The sequence below is a fragment of the Salvia hispanica genome, chromosome 1 (genome assembly GCF_029641045.1).
Source record: "Salvia hispanica isolate PSC_SH4W2 chromosome 1, Shi_PSC_v1, whole genome shotgun sequence".
Lineage (NCBI taxonomy): Eukaryota > Viridiplantae > Streptophyta > Magnoliopsida > Lamiales > Lamiaceae > Salvia > Salvia hispanica.
This window is the reverse complement of record NC_142692.1, coordinates 39,243,992-39,257,869: the sequence shown is the minus strand read 5'-3', so window position 1 is coordinate 39,257,869 and position 13,878 is coordinate 39,243,992. Positions and strand designations below refer to the sequence as shown.

Here is a 13,878-nt window from a genome sequence, read left to right as displayed (position 1 = left end):
GGCGTAGACCAATTTTCCACGTAACAACACGAGAAGGAAACTCGGCTAGATTGCTACGACGAATCACCATTTAATTGGTAAGACATTTCTTCTCAAATTAATTAATCAGAAATTTAAGCAATTGCAAAAAATGGTAGTTCATATAATAAAGCTAAAACATCAAAAAAATAAACTATACACTTATTTCAAACATAATTTTTAAACACATAATTTATTGAAAGGTTGTTTGAATATAGAGTAATAAATTGACATACTCATGCAATTTTTAATTTTATTTATGATATTTTAAGGAATTAACGAAACCTATATAGAGAGATCTGTTTAACGAATTCCGAATCTCTGATTTCACTGTATAAGCCACATTAGTTTTTCGCAATTACAGGTTTCTCTGCTGAATTCGTTGTAAAATTATCAGTTGCTCATCAATGTAAGCATATATACGAACAGCGGAGATAATTTGATTTCAATTTTTCGGTTATGATTTTTGTTGATTTGATTGAATGCTGTTATGTGATGCAGGGAGGATGCTGTGGATCAGAAGAAGGCTCTTGAGGAATCCTGCAAATCTAGATGCACAAAGCCTTATGTTGAATACAAGGTGCTCGACGAAATGTTTTCAAGCTCTAATCTTTCCAGTTTGAATAATCTGTCTATCTATGATCTATCTAGCTTGAAATTTGGAGTCTGTTATTTGAATTATTTTGCAGCAATGAGTGATACTGATAGCTAATTATCTTTAAAATTTGTTTACAATGCCATATTATGCTTCTCTCTATGTCTCATCATCATTCCTGTGATTGAAAGGCCTGGCATTGTATCACGAAAACGTTCTATACATCGATTTCGATCAACCTTAAAATCAGATTGTATCTAATAGTGAATGTGTACATAAGGAGAGTGTGAGGAAGCTCAAGGATTAGTTGTTGATTAGTATCAGTAATTATGAGGAGCATTCAGTTATATCATCGTCCAAGAGGGAAGGGCGCGACCTCTGTAACGGTGGAGGTGAAATTGCAATTACGACATTTTAGTGATGTGCATAGTTCATTCTAAGCTGAGAAGAAAGAAAGCAAACTCTGCTAATTAGCTAACATTTTGTATGGCTAGATAACTCGTCTGCGTTCAGCTCTAAAAGCATCCTAATTCAATTAGGGAAAACTGTGTAATATTCTAAAGTGAACAACTAGCATTGACACTATATGTTTTCCTATTACTTGAAATAGATGCACAACTTTTTTGGTAGATTGACAAAATAGGTCAGTGTATCATGTACTCAGTGGAATGGCTGGAAGTTCATCTTTCGAACTTCTTTTGCTCTTAAAATTATGATTTTCCGTTCTGCCTTGTTTACTACGCAGACCAATACTGATGTTTTCTCTGTTGTGCTCGCAGCAATGTGTTAAGAGAGTTGATGGTGATGACTCTGGACAGAAGCACTGCACAGGGCAATACTTCGACTACTGGTCATGCGTAGACAAATGTGTAAGTTCTGTCAATTCTAATGTTTCGAATGCCAACTCTTTCCGTCTGATGGTATTTTCTGAATGTAGGTTGCACCGAAGCTCTTTCAGGAGCTGAAGTGAATGGTGGTGCTCTAGCGTCGCCCGTTTTTCTTGTGTAGGTAAACTCTCGGCTGCTGCCGTCTAGCTTATAATCTGAATGCCTGTTAACTGCTTTGTTGTTAACAGAACTTGGGCATTCCAGAATAAGTTTTGGTGCATTTGTTGAGTATTAAATTTAGAGTAATGAAATAATGATTGGATCAACCATCAGTTTCTTTGACCATAACATTGTCTTACTTTTGAAAACATAAATATAGATATAAGATAAATACTCTAAAAACATTCCAAAACCAGAACTAAGACCTTAGAGAAAAACTTCAGCACCCCACAACTGTAATCCAATTCACCCTGCATCCATGAAAAACTCAACGATACCTCGATCAACAGCTTAGGGGCACTTTGTGTGAACAATCTTAGCACCCGACTCCTCGTAATCTGCCTTTGTTATCCACATCTGCATGAATATCAAAACCACAAATCAAAATGTTTGGTAAAATCTAAGCAGTGATACAGGTTTAGATTAACTAAAGAGAGCACGAACACAAACCTCCTTAAAATTAATATCGGATGCTAGGCTGGATCCTCCTATCCAGGCGCTGTACTTCCTCTCAGGGGGCGCGACCACCTTAATCTTCATGCTGCTCGGAGCAAGGGCCGTTATCTCCTTGCTCATCCTATCCGCAAGACCAGGGAACATGGTTGATCCGCCACTGAGAACGATGTTTCCATAGAGATCCTTCCTGATATTCTCATTACATTTCATGATGGAGTTGTAGGTCATTTCGTGGATTCCATCATCTTCCATTCCAACCACTGATGGCTGGAACAGCGCCTCCGGGCAGTATAACCTCTCAGCACCAATCGTGATGACCTGACCATCGGGAAGCTCATAAATCTTCTCCACTGATGCTTCAGTTTCCTCCTCGAAATCAAGTGTAACGTACGCAAGCTCCTCCTTCACATCGCGGGCGGTTGTGGTGGACATGTCGTGTCCGCTCTCGGTCAGGATCCTCATGAGATAGTCACTGAGCTCACGGCCAGCGAGTTCCAACCTCAATATGGCATGGGGAAGAGCAAAGCCGTCGTATATAGGAACCGCGTGGGTCACACCATCACCACAGTCAAGCACAATACCTGTTCAAGAGAGGTTAAATTTACAGTAACTGATACAAAAGACGGCCTGTTATATACCTTTGGTGCGACCAGTAGCATAAAGTGCGAGGACAGCCTGGCTAGCAACGTACATGGCCGGGACGTGGAAGGTCTCAAACATGATCTCAGTCATTTTCTCTTTATTAGGCTTCGGGTTAAGAGGTGCCTCGGTGATCAGAACAGGGTGCTCGTCAGGAGCAACACAAAGCTTGTCGAACGTGCTGCGCCAGATCGTAGTTATGTCTTCCCAGTTGCTCACTAAACCGAACACTTCCGGGCTTCTTCACCAGCAAAGCCAGCCTGATATATAAACAACAATCAAGCAAAGCTAATATCATTGCTAAACCCAATTTATGCAAAAAAAAAAATGCTCACCTTCACCATACTGGTACCGTTGTCAATAACAACAGGTCGAGTATCATCTCCTTCCGCCATCTCAGTTTACTGTAAAACGAAGGGCACGAATGAGCGTATTATTCAAACAGAGTTAATCGACTCGTATTCCTTTTCAAGAAGTTAAATGTGTCATTTCCACCTTTTGCCAAAAATCAATTTGAAGAGAATAGATGGAACACAATTAAGTGAAACATAAACGATCAATTGGAGTGGTAATGCATGAGGCCAAAGGTCTTGGAGTCAAGTCCATCATGGTACAGCCTTTAAATTTATTTTCATTTGCCCTTTAAGAACGAAACGATCAAGTGGAAGCTACTCAGCTAGTATTATAGATTTGGGTCTCGTAACTCACCTACGATCTGGTTCGAGAAACGAAAGTTTGAATGCGCGACTGAGAAGACTGATAGCAAAGAAATTAGCGTTGGAGCTATTTAATAACCCTACATGAAGAAGGAACACCAAGAATATGACGAATTTTATTAGTATCATATTCTTTTGAGCTGAATTCTTACTTTTGAATGCAATATTTTTTCTTCATATGTTTGTCACGTTTGAATGCAATATTTTTTCATGTATGTTTGTTACCTACTTACCAGGTTAGGTTGCAGCAATTTCTTCTATGTGTGACCCTTTTGTCCCAATTCAATTTTTTTATCAGTCTTCTCTCTCATTTTTGGCATCTACGGATCACTCATCAATCAATTATAGTATAATGTTGTTGTAGATTAATAACTTATGCATAAGTTAGAAAATTATCAACCAAGATTAATACTTTAGCCATTCACATTACATAACCGATAAAAATGTAAGACCTGTGAATATTTCAATAATGAGGTTGCATGAGATATTGAAACCTCTTGTTGTCCCTCCACTTTTACAAGCCCTTTAGAGAAATTAAATTTCATAAATCTTGTAACATTAGGAGACTTTGGAAGCCCTTTATTTTTTTGGTAATTACATATTCATCAGCGATTATTAGGTATCTCATAAATGTGACCACTGGCCAAGCCTAAGGATTTAAGGTTGCTCCAAATCCAAAGGAAAATGCACAAACAAAAAAATTAAAGAAATTAACATTCCATTCGTATCTTCGTTCTATTCTTACCATTCCAAACCAGAACTTATAAAAGCCTTAATTAGTAGCACTTCTTGTGAACAATCTTAGCACCCAACTCCTCGTATTCTGCCTTTGTTATCCACATCTACATGAATATCAAAACCACAGATGAGTGTTATACTAGTAGAAACTAAAGGGAGCATGACGAAACGAACCTCAGGCCGTGGAGTAGATGCTAGGATGGATCCTCCCTTCCAGACGCTATACATCCTCTCAGGGGGCGCGACCACCTTGATCTCCATGCTGCTCGGAGCAAGAGCCTTCATCTCCTTGCTCATCCTGTCCGCGAAGCCAGGGAACATGGTTGATCCGCCGCTAAGAAGGATGTGTCCATAGAGATCCTTCCTGATATCTATGTCACATTTCATGATGGAGTCGTAGGTCATTTCGTGGATTCCAACAACATCTTCCTTTCCAATCAACGCAGGCTGGAACAGCGCCTCCGGGCACCCGAACCTCTCAGCACCAATCATCACCACCTCACCATCCGGAAGCTCATAACTCTTCTCAACTGGTGCTTTTGTTTCCTCCTCGAAATCAAGTGCAATGTACGCGAGCTTCTCCTTCACATCGCGCACAATTTCTGGCGCAGCGGATGTGTGGCTCGTGAGATAGTCATCGAGATCACGACCACCGAGATTCAGCCTCAATATAGCTTGGGGAAGCGCATAATCGTCGTATATAGGAACCGCGTGGCTCACACCTTCACCACAGTCTAGCACCATACCTGTTCTATTCAACCAAGGGCGGAGCCAGGAATTAAACTTAAGAGGGGCAAAAATATACATAAGCAAATAATTTATAGAATTGAGAAGGGGGCATTTATGAAGAAACTCAAATAAATATTCAAATTTGAAGAAACTACAAGTCTATGTAGATCCGCAACAGAGCTTCTTCACTAAATTAATTGATCTAGTAATTGAGTTTCATGGAATTATATAGTGTGTGAAGTGCATGAAATTGAAATTCCATTTATCTAGAATTTTTTGCGGTACCAAACATTAGAACGAAAGACGGCCTGTTGCATACCTGTGGTGCGACCAGTAGCATGAAGTGCGAGGACGGCCTGTTTAGCAACGTACAAGGCCGGGACGTTGAAGGTCTCGAACATGATTTGAGTCATTTTCTCTCTATTAGCCATAGAATTAAAAGGTGCCTCGGTAAGCAGAACAGGGTGTTCGTCAGGAGCAGCACGAAGCTCGTTGTGGAACGTGTGGTGCCAGATCTTCTCCATGTCGTCCCAGTCGCGCACTATGCCACGCTGGATGGGGTAATTCAACGTGACAAGACCTCGTTTCGACTCAGCTTCATCCCCTACATAAACATCCTCCCCGTCCCGCCCTACAATGCTCGGGAACACTGCCCTCGGCGCTTCTTCACCACCAAAGCCGGCCTAATGAGGCAAATATATTTATTGGTAAAGCCAATTTATGCAAATCAATAAGCAAACAATTTCTCACCTTCACACTTCTGGAACCATTGTCAATCACCACGGCTCGAATAGCCTCTCCTTCCACCATCTCGATTTACTGTAAAACAAAACAGAGTTAATCGATTCATATTCCTTTTCGAGAGTCATTTCCACTCGTTCAATTTTTTTAAATTTATATTCATTTGCCCATAAAAAGAAAAGAAACGATCGGTATTATAAATTTCGGTCTCGTAACTCACCTGCGATCTGCTTAGAAAAATGACTGACAAGAAGAAGGATCACCCGGAATTTGACGAATTTTATTCCTAGTATTTCATATGTTTGTTACGTTTGAATACGATATTTTTGCATATGGTAACAAGTGTATACTATTATTCATATGACTAAAAAGACATCAAGTTTGGTCTGATTTGTTCAATTATTTTAAAAATTAATAGTAAAAGGTTATGATCACCTACATGTAATATGTTGATTTAAATTTTTTTAGTGTTTCAGTTAACATTTGTTGAGTACATTAAGTTAATTAAATTTAGATAAAGATTGGATCAACCATCAGTTTCTTTGACCATAACATTGTCTTACTCTTGAATCTTCATGAAATATCATTGGATTTTACATGCATGACTCAGTACTCTGACATATATATGGATATAAGATTAATACATTCTAATTAAACATTACAAACCACCTTAGAGAAAATCTTCACAACCTCAACACTGCAATCCAATTCACCCTGCACCCAAATAGTCCGACAAGAAAAACTCAACGATAGCTCGACCAACGTCTTAAAAGCACTTCCTGTTAACAATCGAGGGACCACATTCATCGTAATCTGCCTTGCTTATCCACATCTACACGAATATCAAAACCACAAATCAGAATGTTTGGTAAAATCTAAATAGTGATATAAGTTAACTAAAGAGGGCACCACACCGACACGGACCTGTTGGAAAGTACTGAGGGATGCTAGGATCGATCCGCCTATCCAGGCGCTATACTTCCTCTCAGGGGGCTCGACCACCTTAATGTTCATGCTTTTGGGAGCAAGAGCAGCTATCTCCTTGCTCATCCTATCCGCGAGGCCAGGGAACATGGTTGATCCGCCACTGAGAAACGATGTTTTCGTAGAGATCCTTCCTGATATCTATGTCACACTTCATGATGGAGATGTAGATCATTTCATGGAGATGTTTTCGTAGAGATCCAACCTCGATATAGCATGGGGAAGCGCGTAGCCTTTGTATATAGGAACCGTGTGGCTCACGCCATCACCAGGGTCGACCACGACACCCGTGGTGCGACCACTGGCATAAAGTGCGAGGACGGGCTGCAGAATGTATGCTGCCAAACCGCCTCCATGTTGTCCCAGTCGCCTACTATACCGTGCTCGATGGGGTTCTTCAACGTGAGAATACCTCGACTCGACTGAGCTTCATCCCCTACAAAAACATCCTCGTGACCACCCTTCCATACCTTCACCCCTGTGGGCCAGGGTCGGCCTACAATGCTCGGGAAAGCTGCCCTCGGAGAATCATCACCAGCAAAGCCAGCCTGCGTAGCACGATAAATAAACAACAAAATGACACTCAAGCAAAGCTAATACTCAATTCGTTCCTTGTTAACAGACTCATTTTTCCATTTCACGAAATTCCAACATAATTGAGTTATTCCTATTTTAGACAAAAAAATAGTATTCTCTCCTATTTTATTTTCCGTGTGTACGGAAAAGAAGTGACTCAGTTAATTGCTCACCACCATTCCGTTAATAATCTCGTTTGAATGCAATAATATACTCTTTTCATTTGTTTGTTAAGGAATTTTATTACTACCATTACCATATTCTTACAAGCTGAATATGCTCGTTTGAATGCAATACTATGTTGTCATTGTTGTGTGACCCTTTTAAAATAATTAAATCTAAACGAGGTCAGTTTCACGAGATAATTTTAAATCACTTCGCCAAGACCATGAAATTTACTTAGCTATTCATATAGGTGAACTTGCCATATTACTGGAAAAAAAAGAGTATCAACTGCAAAGAAATTAAATTTCATAAATCAAAACATAAAACATTAGAAGACTTTGGAGGTTCAAAATGTTAAACGGGGCACACTACTCTGGCCTAGAGTTGTCAAACGTCTGACCAGGCCCACCGGTGAAGTGGATTGGGCCGACTTCTTTGTATAAATTCAGACAAGCCCGCCAACAGTGAGCTGGGTTGCATAAAAAAATTATTAATCATACATTTTTTTTAAAATAAAAATTGCATAATATTGAATTTTATACTCTCAACATCTCAGATTCTCAATTAAAATGTTATCTTTCCTTTTCCTTTTTAGTCTGTCTTTCCATTTTAGTTTCTCTCATATAATACCAAAAATATCCCTCTTTTTATCATCTATTAGTCCTTTCACTCTATTTTGCCATTACTTAACTACTACACCTAAATTCTCATGCCATTATAAAAGTATAGCCATGTTTAATGGAACAGAGGGGGTGTTAGATATTACAAAAGGAACTCGACATGTAGTTTTTTTTTTCCGTCCGTATCAGAATTTGAAGTTGTCGTCTTCGTTTTCGTTGTTAGTGCAATATGTAATGACGTGAGTACTAAACAGTGTCCATTGTTATGACTAAAATATTGGGCATAAAAAGGAGCCATCAAAAGAAAAAGATGAAACACCAATTGCAACAAATCCATTCCAAACATGAACTAAGACCTTCAAGCCAAAATATTACTCCCTCCGTCCCACATAATTTGACCCAGTATTCCATTTTGGGTCGTCCCACATAATTTGTCCCATTTCGCTTTTACCATTTTTGGTAGTGCGACCACTGGCATAAAGCGAGAGGACGGCCTGGACGGCGACGTACGTGGCCGGGACCAGATCTTCTCCATGTCGTCCCAGTCGCTCACTATACCGTGCTCGATGGGGTACTTCAACGTGAGAATGCCTCGTCTCGACTGAGCTTCGTCCCCTACATAAGCATCCTTTTGGCCCGTCCCGACCATCACTCCTGTGTGCCGGGGCCGGCCTACTATGCTCGGGAAAACTGCCCTCGGAGCATCATCACCAGCAACGCCAGCCTGCGTAGCACAATAAATAAACAACAATCAAGTTTAGCTATGCAAATTAATAAAGCTAATAATTATGGCGCGAAATTCTAATTTGGGAGAGATCTACCGTTGAGCTTCCCAATTTGGAACGCTCTTTTTTGTAAATTCAAGTTTGTGAAAGACGCATGAACTCATGCGTTTCATTAAAGTGGAATACGCATGAGTTTCATTGTCTCTCACAAATTTGGATTTTAAAAAAAATAGCTTCCCGAATTGGGAAGCTCGGTGACAAAATGCTCCCAAAGTAGAATTTCGCCAATAATTGGTTACCTTGACCATTCCGCTGCCGTTGTCAACAACAAGGGGTGGTTCACTAATATACACTACTTCCGACATCTCAAATTACCGTAAAACGAAGGGCATTCATCAGCGTATTTATTTTTTCTCATACTTTATTTTCTCCACTTAACTCATTAAACAATTTTCTCTTAAATCACGTGTAGAAAAGAAATTGTCTCGATTAAATGGGAACGGAGGGAGTAATAAGTTATCTTAAGTTGTCTTTGGAAAAACTCAATCTCTTTTTCTTAGCTAGTTACTTTCAAGTTTCAAGCATAAATACAAAGACTTAAAAGCAATACGCTGCGAAGACAGTAGATCGAACACAATTAAGTGAAACATAAACTATCAAGTGGAAGCTAGTATTATAGATTTCATATGTTTGTTACGTTTGAATGCAGTATTATTGTTCATATGTTTGTTACGTTTGGATGCAATATTTTTACATATGTTTGTTTTCATTGTTTTGCCTCCAATTCAATTTTATTTTATTTTTTTTGGCTTCTACTCCGAGCAATCATAATGTTGTTGTAGATTTATAATTTCTGCATAAGTTAGAAAAATTATCAAGGTAGATTCACCTGAAATAACACCTTCAAATTAGCTAGCCATTCACATTTGCATCACCGATTAATTAATGCAAATGGAATGGGAAATGGCAACAATGAGCATTTTAATTTGTCTCGTAATTTATTTTTTAAGAATTAATTGCAAAACTATAACTTTAGAATTTTTCTTAATAAATATAAGTTTTTTTTATTGGAATATGGTTAGTGATAGTAGACACTCATAGTAAACACTTAAGTTGTCAAAAGTGTTAGGCCCAATCCAAGCTAGTCGATGTGTTAATTCTCATCAATTTTGCGAACCGAGTCCGGTCCGAAATCATTTTTGTGAAAAAAATACTGTGGGTGGAGTTGGAGATGGAGATGTTAGTCTGGCTAGAATTTTGGGCCGAATTGACTCCTTCCCCTTGGGCCGACTGGCCGTAGTCGAAATAAGACTGAATCAGTCCACTTTTGACAACCCTGGTAAACACAAGGTGTTTTTTCTTACTTGGGTTGGAATCGATTTCAAAAATGAGTTGTGCTTTATCAATCTAAAGATGATTTGCTAATAAACCAGTTACAATTGAAATTTTGGCAAGACCTTTGCATCTTAGTAGTAATAAATAAAATCAATAGTGGTTCTAAGTTATACCTAAATGTGTTCAACGTTGAAGATAACAAATACATACGGAGTAGTAGTATTTAATTTTCAGTCTTTGGTTGTTAACTTTCCAAGTCCATTTCATTATAAATTTATTCATCTTTTAAACTACGTTATGTTACTCAAGCTTGGCCACCTACCACCTACAAAATTAATGAATTACTTTCAAGCTAAGATTTTGGAAAAATATTATTGTGCATATCACAATTCTGACTTTGCATTGAATATTCAAGTCTGATAGCTTGATAGCAATATTAAATTATTATTACTGCTTGGCTCGTAAATTCCATTAATCACCCACCACCTCAAATCCCACGATAGTTCTAACTCTGCCTCAATCCTTCTCGTTTTATATAATTTTGATTGAAGAACAATATTTCAATAACAAATCTAAGGTTAATAATTTATTAATTTAGATTCTTCAGGGACACAATAGGTGCAATTATTTTACAAATTTACAAATTCTATAATTTCTAATCTGACATACATGTTATTTTTCCGTGAATCAGAATTTAAATTTGTCATCTTCGTTTTCGTTTTCATTGCAATAATAAGTATTGTAGTGAGTACTAAACACTATAAAGTTGGTTAAAAAAAACACTCCACTGAATTTGAAATAAAGAAAAAGATGAAACACCAATTGCAACAAACCCATTCCATTCCAATCCAAAGATGATAGTAACAGATAAAAAGATGTAAAATGTTCAGTGCAAGCCAAAATATTACTACAAGGACTTCCACTGCTATATAGTAGTAGATAAGATAAATTACACTGTAAACATTCCAAACCAGAACTAAGACCTTAGAGAAAAACTTCACAGCCTCAAAACTGCAAACCAAATAGTCGACACGAAAATCTGAACGATACCTCGATCAACGTCTTAGAAGCACTTCCTGTGAACAATCGCAGGACCCGACTCATCATACTCTGCCTTGGCTATCCACATCTACACGAATATCAAAACCGAAAAATCAGAAATGTTTGGTAAAATCTAAGCAGTGATAATAGGTTTCGGTTAACTAAAGAGAGCACGAAACGAACCTGCTGGAAAGTACTGAGGGATGTTAGAATCGATCCGCCTATCCAGACGCTATACTTCCTCTCAGGGGGCGCGACCACCTTAATCTTCATGCTGCTCGGAGCAAGGGCCGTTATCTCCTTGCCCATCCTATCCGCGATGCCAGGGAACATGGTTGATCCGCCACTGAGAACGATGTTCGCATAGAGATCCTTCCTGATATCCACGTCACACTTCATGATGGAGTTGTAGGTCGTCTCGTGGATCCCGGCAGCTTCCATTCCAACCAGTGATGGCTGGAACAGCACCTCCGGGCAGCGGAACCTCTCAGCACCAATCGTGATGACCTGTCCATCCGGAAGCTCGTAGCTCTTCTCCAAGGAAGAGCTACTCTTCGATTCCTCTGTTTCCTCCTCGAAATCTAGTGCAACGTACGCAAGCTTCTCCTTCACATCACGGACGATTTCTCGCTCCGCGGATGTGGTGAACATGTAGCCTCTCTCGGTTAGGATCTTCATGAGATGGTCAGTGAGATCGCGGCCAGCAAGATCCAACCGCAGTATAGCGTGGGGAAGCGCGTAGCCTTCGTATACAGGAACCGTGTGGCTCACGCCATCACCAGAGTCGAGCACGATACCTGTGGTGCGACCACTGGCATAAAGTGAGAGGACGGCCTGGATAGCGACGTACATGGCCGGGGTATTGAAGGTCTCGAACATGATTTGAGTCATTTTCTCCCTATTCGCCTTCGGGTTGAGAGGTGCCTCGGTGAGCATAACAGGGTGCTCTTCAGGAGCAACACGAAGCTCGTTGTAGAACGTGTGGTGCCAGATCTTCTCCATGTCGTCCCAGTTGCTCACTATACCGTGCTCAATAGGGTACTTCAACGTGAGAATACCTCGTTTCGCCTGAGCCTCATCCCCTACATAAGCATCCTTTTGGCCCATCCCGATCATCACTCCTGTGCCCCGGGGTCGGCCTACTATGCTCGGGAACACTGCCCTCGGACCATCTTCACCAGCAAAGCCGGCCTGATAAATAAACAACAAAAAGGACACTCATCAAGCAAAGCTAAAATCATTGCTAAACCCAATTTATGCAAATCAATAAAGCAAACAATTGCTCACCTTCACCATTCCGGTGCCATTGTCAACAACAAGGGGTTGAACATCCTCTCCATCCGCCATCTCAACTTACTGTAAAACAGAGGGCGTGAATGAGCCTATCTATTCAAACGAGTTAATCGATTCGTATTCCTTTCCCCGACCTCCCAAGTTAAATGAGTCATTTCCACTTTTTGCCAAAAATCAAATCATTGGAGATGGAGAAGAACGATAAAATAGCAGTCATGATGCGGCAAATTTCTCATATATCAAATTAAAAATCACATAAAACTAACGATCTTCTTAATAATATTAACAAACATGTAAACTGCAAAAATTATGTTAACAAAGAAACAGCAAAAGTTGTTTCCGTTACTTAATCCACGTCTTAAAACAACAGACACCGATTACTTTTTCATCACTGCAGATCAGAAATTTGACGAGATTCTGCGATGAACACTCCAAATTAAGCGAGTAAATTCATAAATATAGAGCGAAATTAACACAAAAGCAATACGCAGCCAAGACAACACAAATCAAAACGATCAACTGAAAGTTATTGATAGATTTCGGTCTCGTAACTCACCTACGATTTGCTTCGAGAATCGAAAGTTTGAATGCTTAAAGCAGAGAAAATTAGCGAGCTGAATATTTAAAGAGGGAGAGAATGAATGTTGCTTTTATACACGAGTTCGAGAGCTGTTGCAATATGAAATGAAAATGGCAACAATTAGACTATAAATTATGGAAATATATTTAATTTTTTCAAAACAATATTACATTAAATTATAGAAACCATGACATATTTATTGCTAATATTATATACACTAATACACATAATATTTTTATATATATTCACATAATCTTCAAATAAATAATATAAAAATAATCATTTATGGGAGTCATTTCAAATTTGATAGGATTTCTTTTCTATTTTTCTTGATTACCATAATTAAATTATTAATTGTGGAAATTGTAAATTGAATATATAAATGATTATAGATTATATTAAAATATAATTGTAGTAATAATAATAATAGTTTGAAAGTTAATTTTTTTTTTATTTATGTAGATTATTAGTATATATCAAGAAAAAAGTTAAGCAATCCAATCAAATTTTAAATGTCTAGCGTAATATGATTATTTTTTCTACTATTCGTTTGAAGATTATAAGTGTGTATATTTATGTAAATATTATATGTATATGATTACCAATAAATTTGGCATAATTTTCATAATTTAATCATGTAATACTTTTTTTTTGGCAAAAAAAATGGAATTATATTCTTTATTTTGTTTTTGCTCCTATTTATTTTCTACTACTAGTATATAGCATAAAATCTTACAACAAACAAAAAAATGTGTTGTTTGGAATAGTAAGATTCAATTTAAAGACTTTTTCGTTCCTTCTCTTGTGTAGAAAGCTTTTATATTAAAATATAATTAAATCTCTCAATTACTCGAGAAAATTACTCTAGCCCGAACTTGAAA

General features: G+C 38.4%; 4 protein-coding genes and 2 pseudogenes across 5 annotated transcripts; 1 reads left to right on the top strand and 5 right to left on the bottom strand.

Moving 5' to 3' along the window:
• Positions 1 to 24: 24 nt before the first annotated feature.
• LOC125222433 (cytochrome b-c1 complex subunit 6-1, mitochondrial-like) lies at positions 25 to 1,766 on the top strand. Of its 2 annotated transcripts, XM_048125039.2 has the most exons (5): positions 25 to 77; positions 383 to 427; positions 520 to 598; positions 1,393 to 1,482; positions 1,551 to 1,766. In XM_048125039.2, coding segments are annotated over exons 2-5 (204 nt in total). In that variant the 5' UTR covers positions 25 to 77; positions 383 to 425; the 3' UTR covers positions 1,584 to 1,766. The 2 variants fall into 2 exon arrangements, with proteins under 2 accessions (XP_047980996.1, XP_047980995.1); XM_048125038.2 differs by lacking the exon at positions 25 to 77 and having other exon boundaries at positions 227 to 427.
• A 465-nt stretch (positions 1,767 to 2,231) lies between these two features.
• LOC125220723 (actin-58-like) lies at positions 2,232 to 3,149 on the bottom strand (annotated as a pseudogene).
• Positions 3,150 to 4,009: 860 nt separating this feature from the next.
• LOC125223889 (actin-11-like) lies at positions 4,010 to 6,007 on the bottom strand. The gene is made up of 5 exons (XM_048127200.1): positions 5,899 to 6,007; positions 5,688 to 5,756; positions 5,257 to 5,620; positions 4,383 to 4,954; positions 4,010 to 4,312 (listed from the first exon to the last, which is right to left on the bottom strand). The coding sequence occupies exons 2-5, from the start codon at positions 5,745 to 5,747 to the stop codon at positions 4,247 to 4,249; spliced, it is 1,062 nt and encodes a 353-aa protein (XP_047983157.1). The 5' UTR covers positions 5,748 to 5,756; positions 5,899 to 6,007; the 3' UTR covers positions 4,010 to 4,246.
• Positions 6,008 to 6,444: 437 nt separating this feature from the next.
• LOC148933765 (actin-like) lies at positions 6,445 to 6,840 on the bottom strand (annotated as a pseudogene).
• Positions 6,840 to 9,113, bottom strand: LOC125223890 (actin-3-like; the record flags this gene model as incomplete). The annotated part of the gene is made up of 3 exons (XM_089061429.1): positions 9,048 to 9,113; positions 8,423 to 8,747; positions 6,840 to 7,000 (listed from the first exon to the last, which is right to left on the bottom strand). Coding segments are annotated over exons 1-3 (552 nt in total), but the record flags the coding sequence as incomplete, so codon positions are not given.
• A 1,792-nt stretch (positions 9,114 to 10,905) lies between these two features.
• Positions 10,906 to 13,101, bottom strand: LOC125223129 (actin-like). Its single transcript, XM_048126121.1, has 4 exons — positions 12,974 to 13,101; positions 12,412 to 12,480; positions 11,308 to 12,315; positions 10,906 to 11,212 (listed from the first exon to the last, which is right to left on the bottom strand). The coding sequence occupies exons 2-4, from the start codon at positions 12,469 to 12,471 to the stop codon at positions 11,147 to 11,149; spliced, it is 1,134 nt and encodes a 377-aa protein (XP_047982078.1). The 5' UTR covers positions 12,472 to 12,480; positions 12,974 to 13,101; the 3' UTR covers positions 10,906 to 11,146.
• Between the last annotated feature and the right edge of the window lie 777 nt (positions 13,102 to 13,878).

What these genes read in the sequence shown, in the direction of transcription:
- LOC125223129 (XM_048126121.1), bottom strand. Translation starts at nt 12,471, where the DNA reads ATGGCGGATGGAGAGGATGTTCAACCCCTTGTTGTTGACAATGGCACC. An exon ending in ATGGCACCGGAATGGTGAAG is followed by an intron (nt 12,316 to 12,411) that starts GTGAGCAATTGT and finishes TTTATTTATCAG; the next exon opens with GCCGGCTTTGCTGGTGAAGA. An exon ending in CCCTCAGTACTTTCCAGCAG is followed by an intron (nt 11,213 to 11,307) that starts GTTCGTTTCGTG and finishes ATATTCGTGTAG; the next exon opens with ATGTGGATAGCCAAGGCAGA.
- LOC125223889 (XM_048127200.1), bottom strand. Translation starts at nt 5,747, where the DNA reads ATGGTGGAAGGAGAGGCTATTCGAGCCGTGGTGATTGACAATGGTTCC. An exon ending in TGCTACTGGTCGCACCACAG is followed by an intron (nt 4,955 to 5,256) that starts GTATGCAACAGG and finishes TGAATAGAACAG; the next exon opens with GTATGGTGCTAGACTGTGGT. An exon ending in CATCTACTCCACGGCCTGAG is followed by an intron (nt 4,313 to 4,382) that starts GTTCGTTTCGTC and finishes ATATTCATGTAG; the next exon opens with ATGTGGATAACAAAGGCAGA.
- LOC125222433 (XM_048125039.2), top strand. An exon ending in AGCCTTATGTTGAATACAAG is followed by an intron (nt 599 to 1,392) that starts GTGCTCGACGAA and finishes TTGTGCTCGCAG; the next exon opens with CAATGTGTTAAGAGAGTTGA. An exon ending in GGTCATGCGTAGACAAATGT is followed by an intron (nt 1,483 to 1,550) that starts GTAAGTTCTGTC and finishes TTCTGAATGTAG; the next exon opens with GTTGCACCGAAGCTCTTTCA.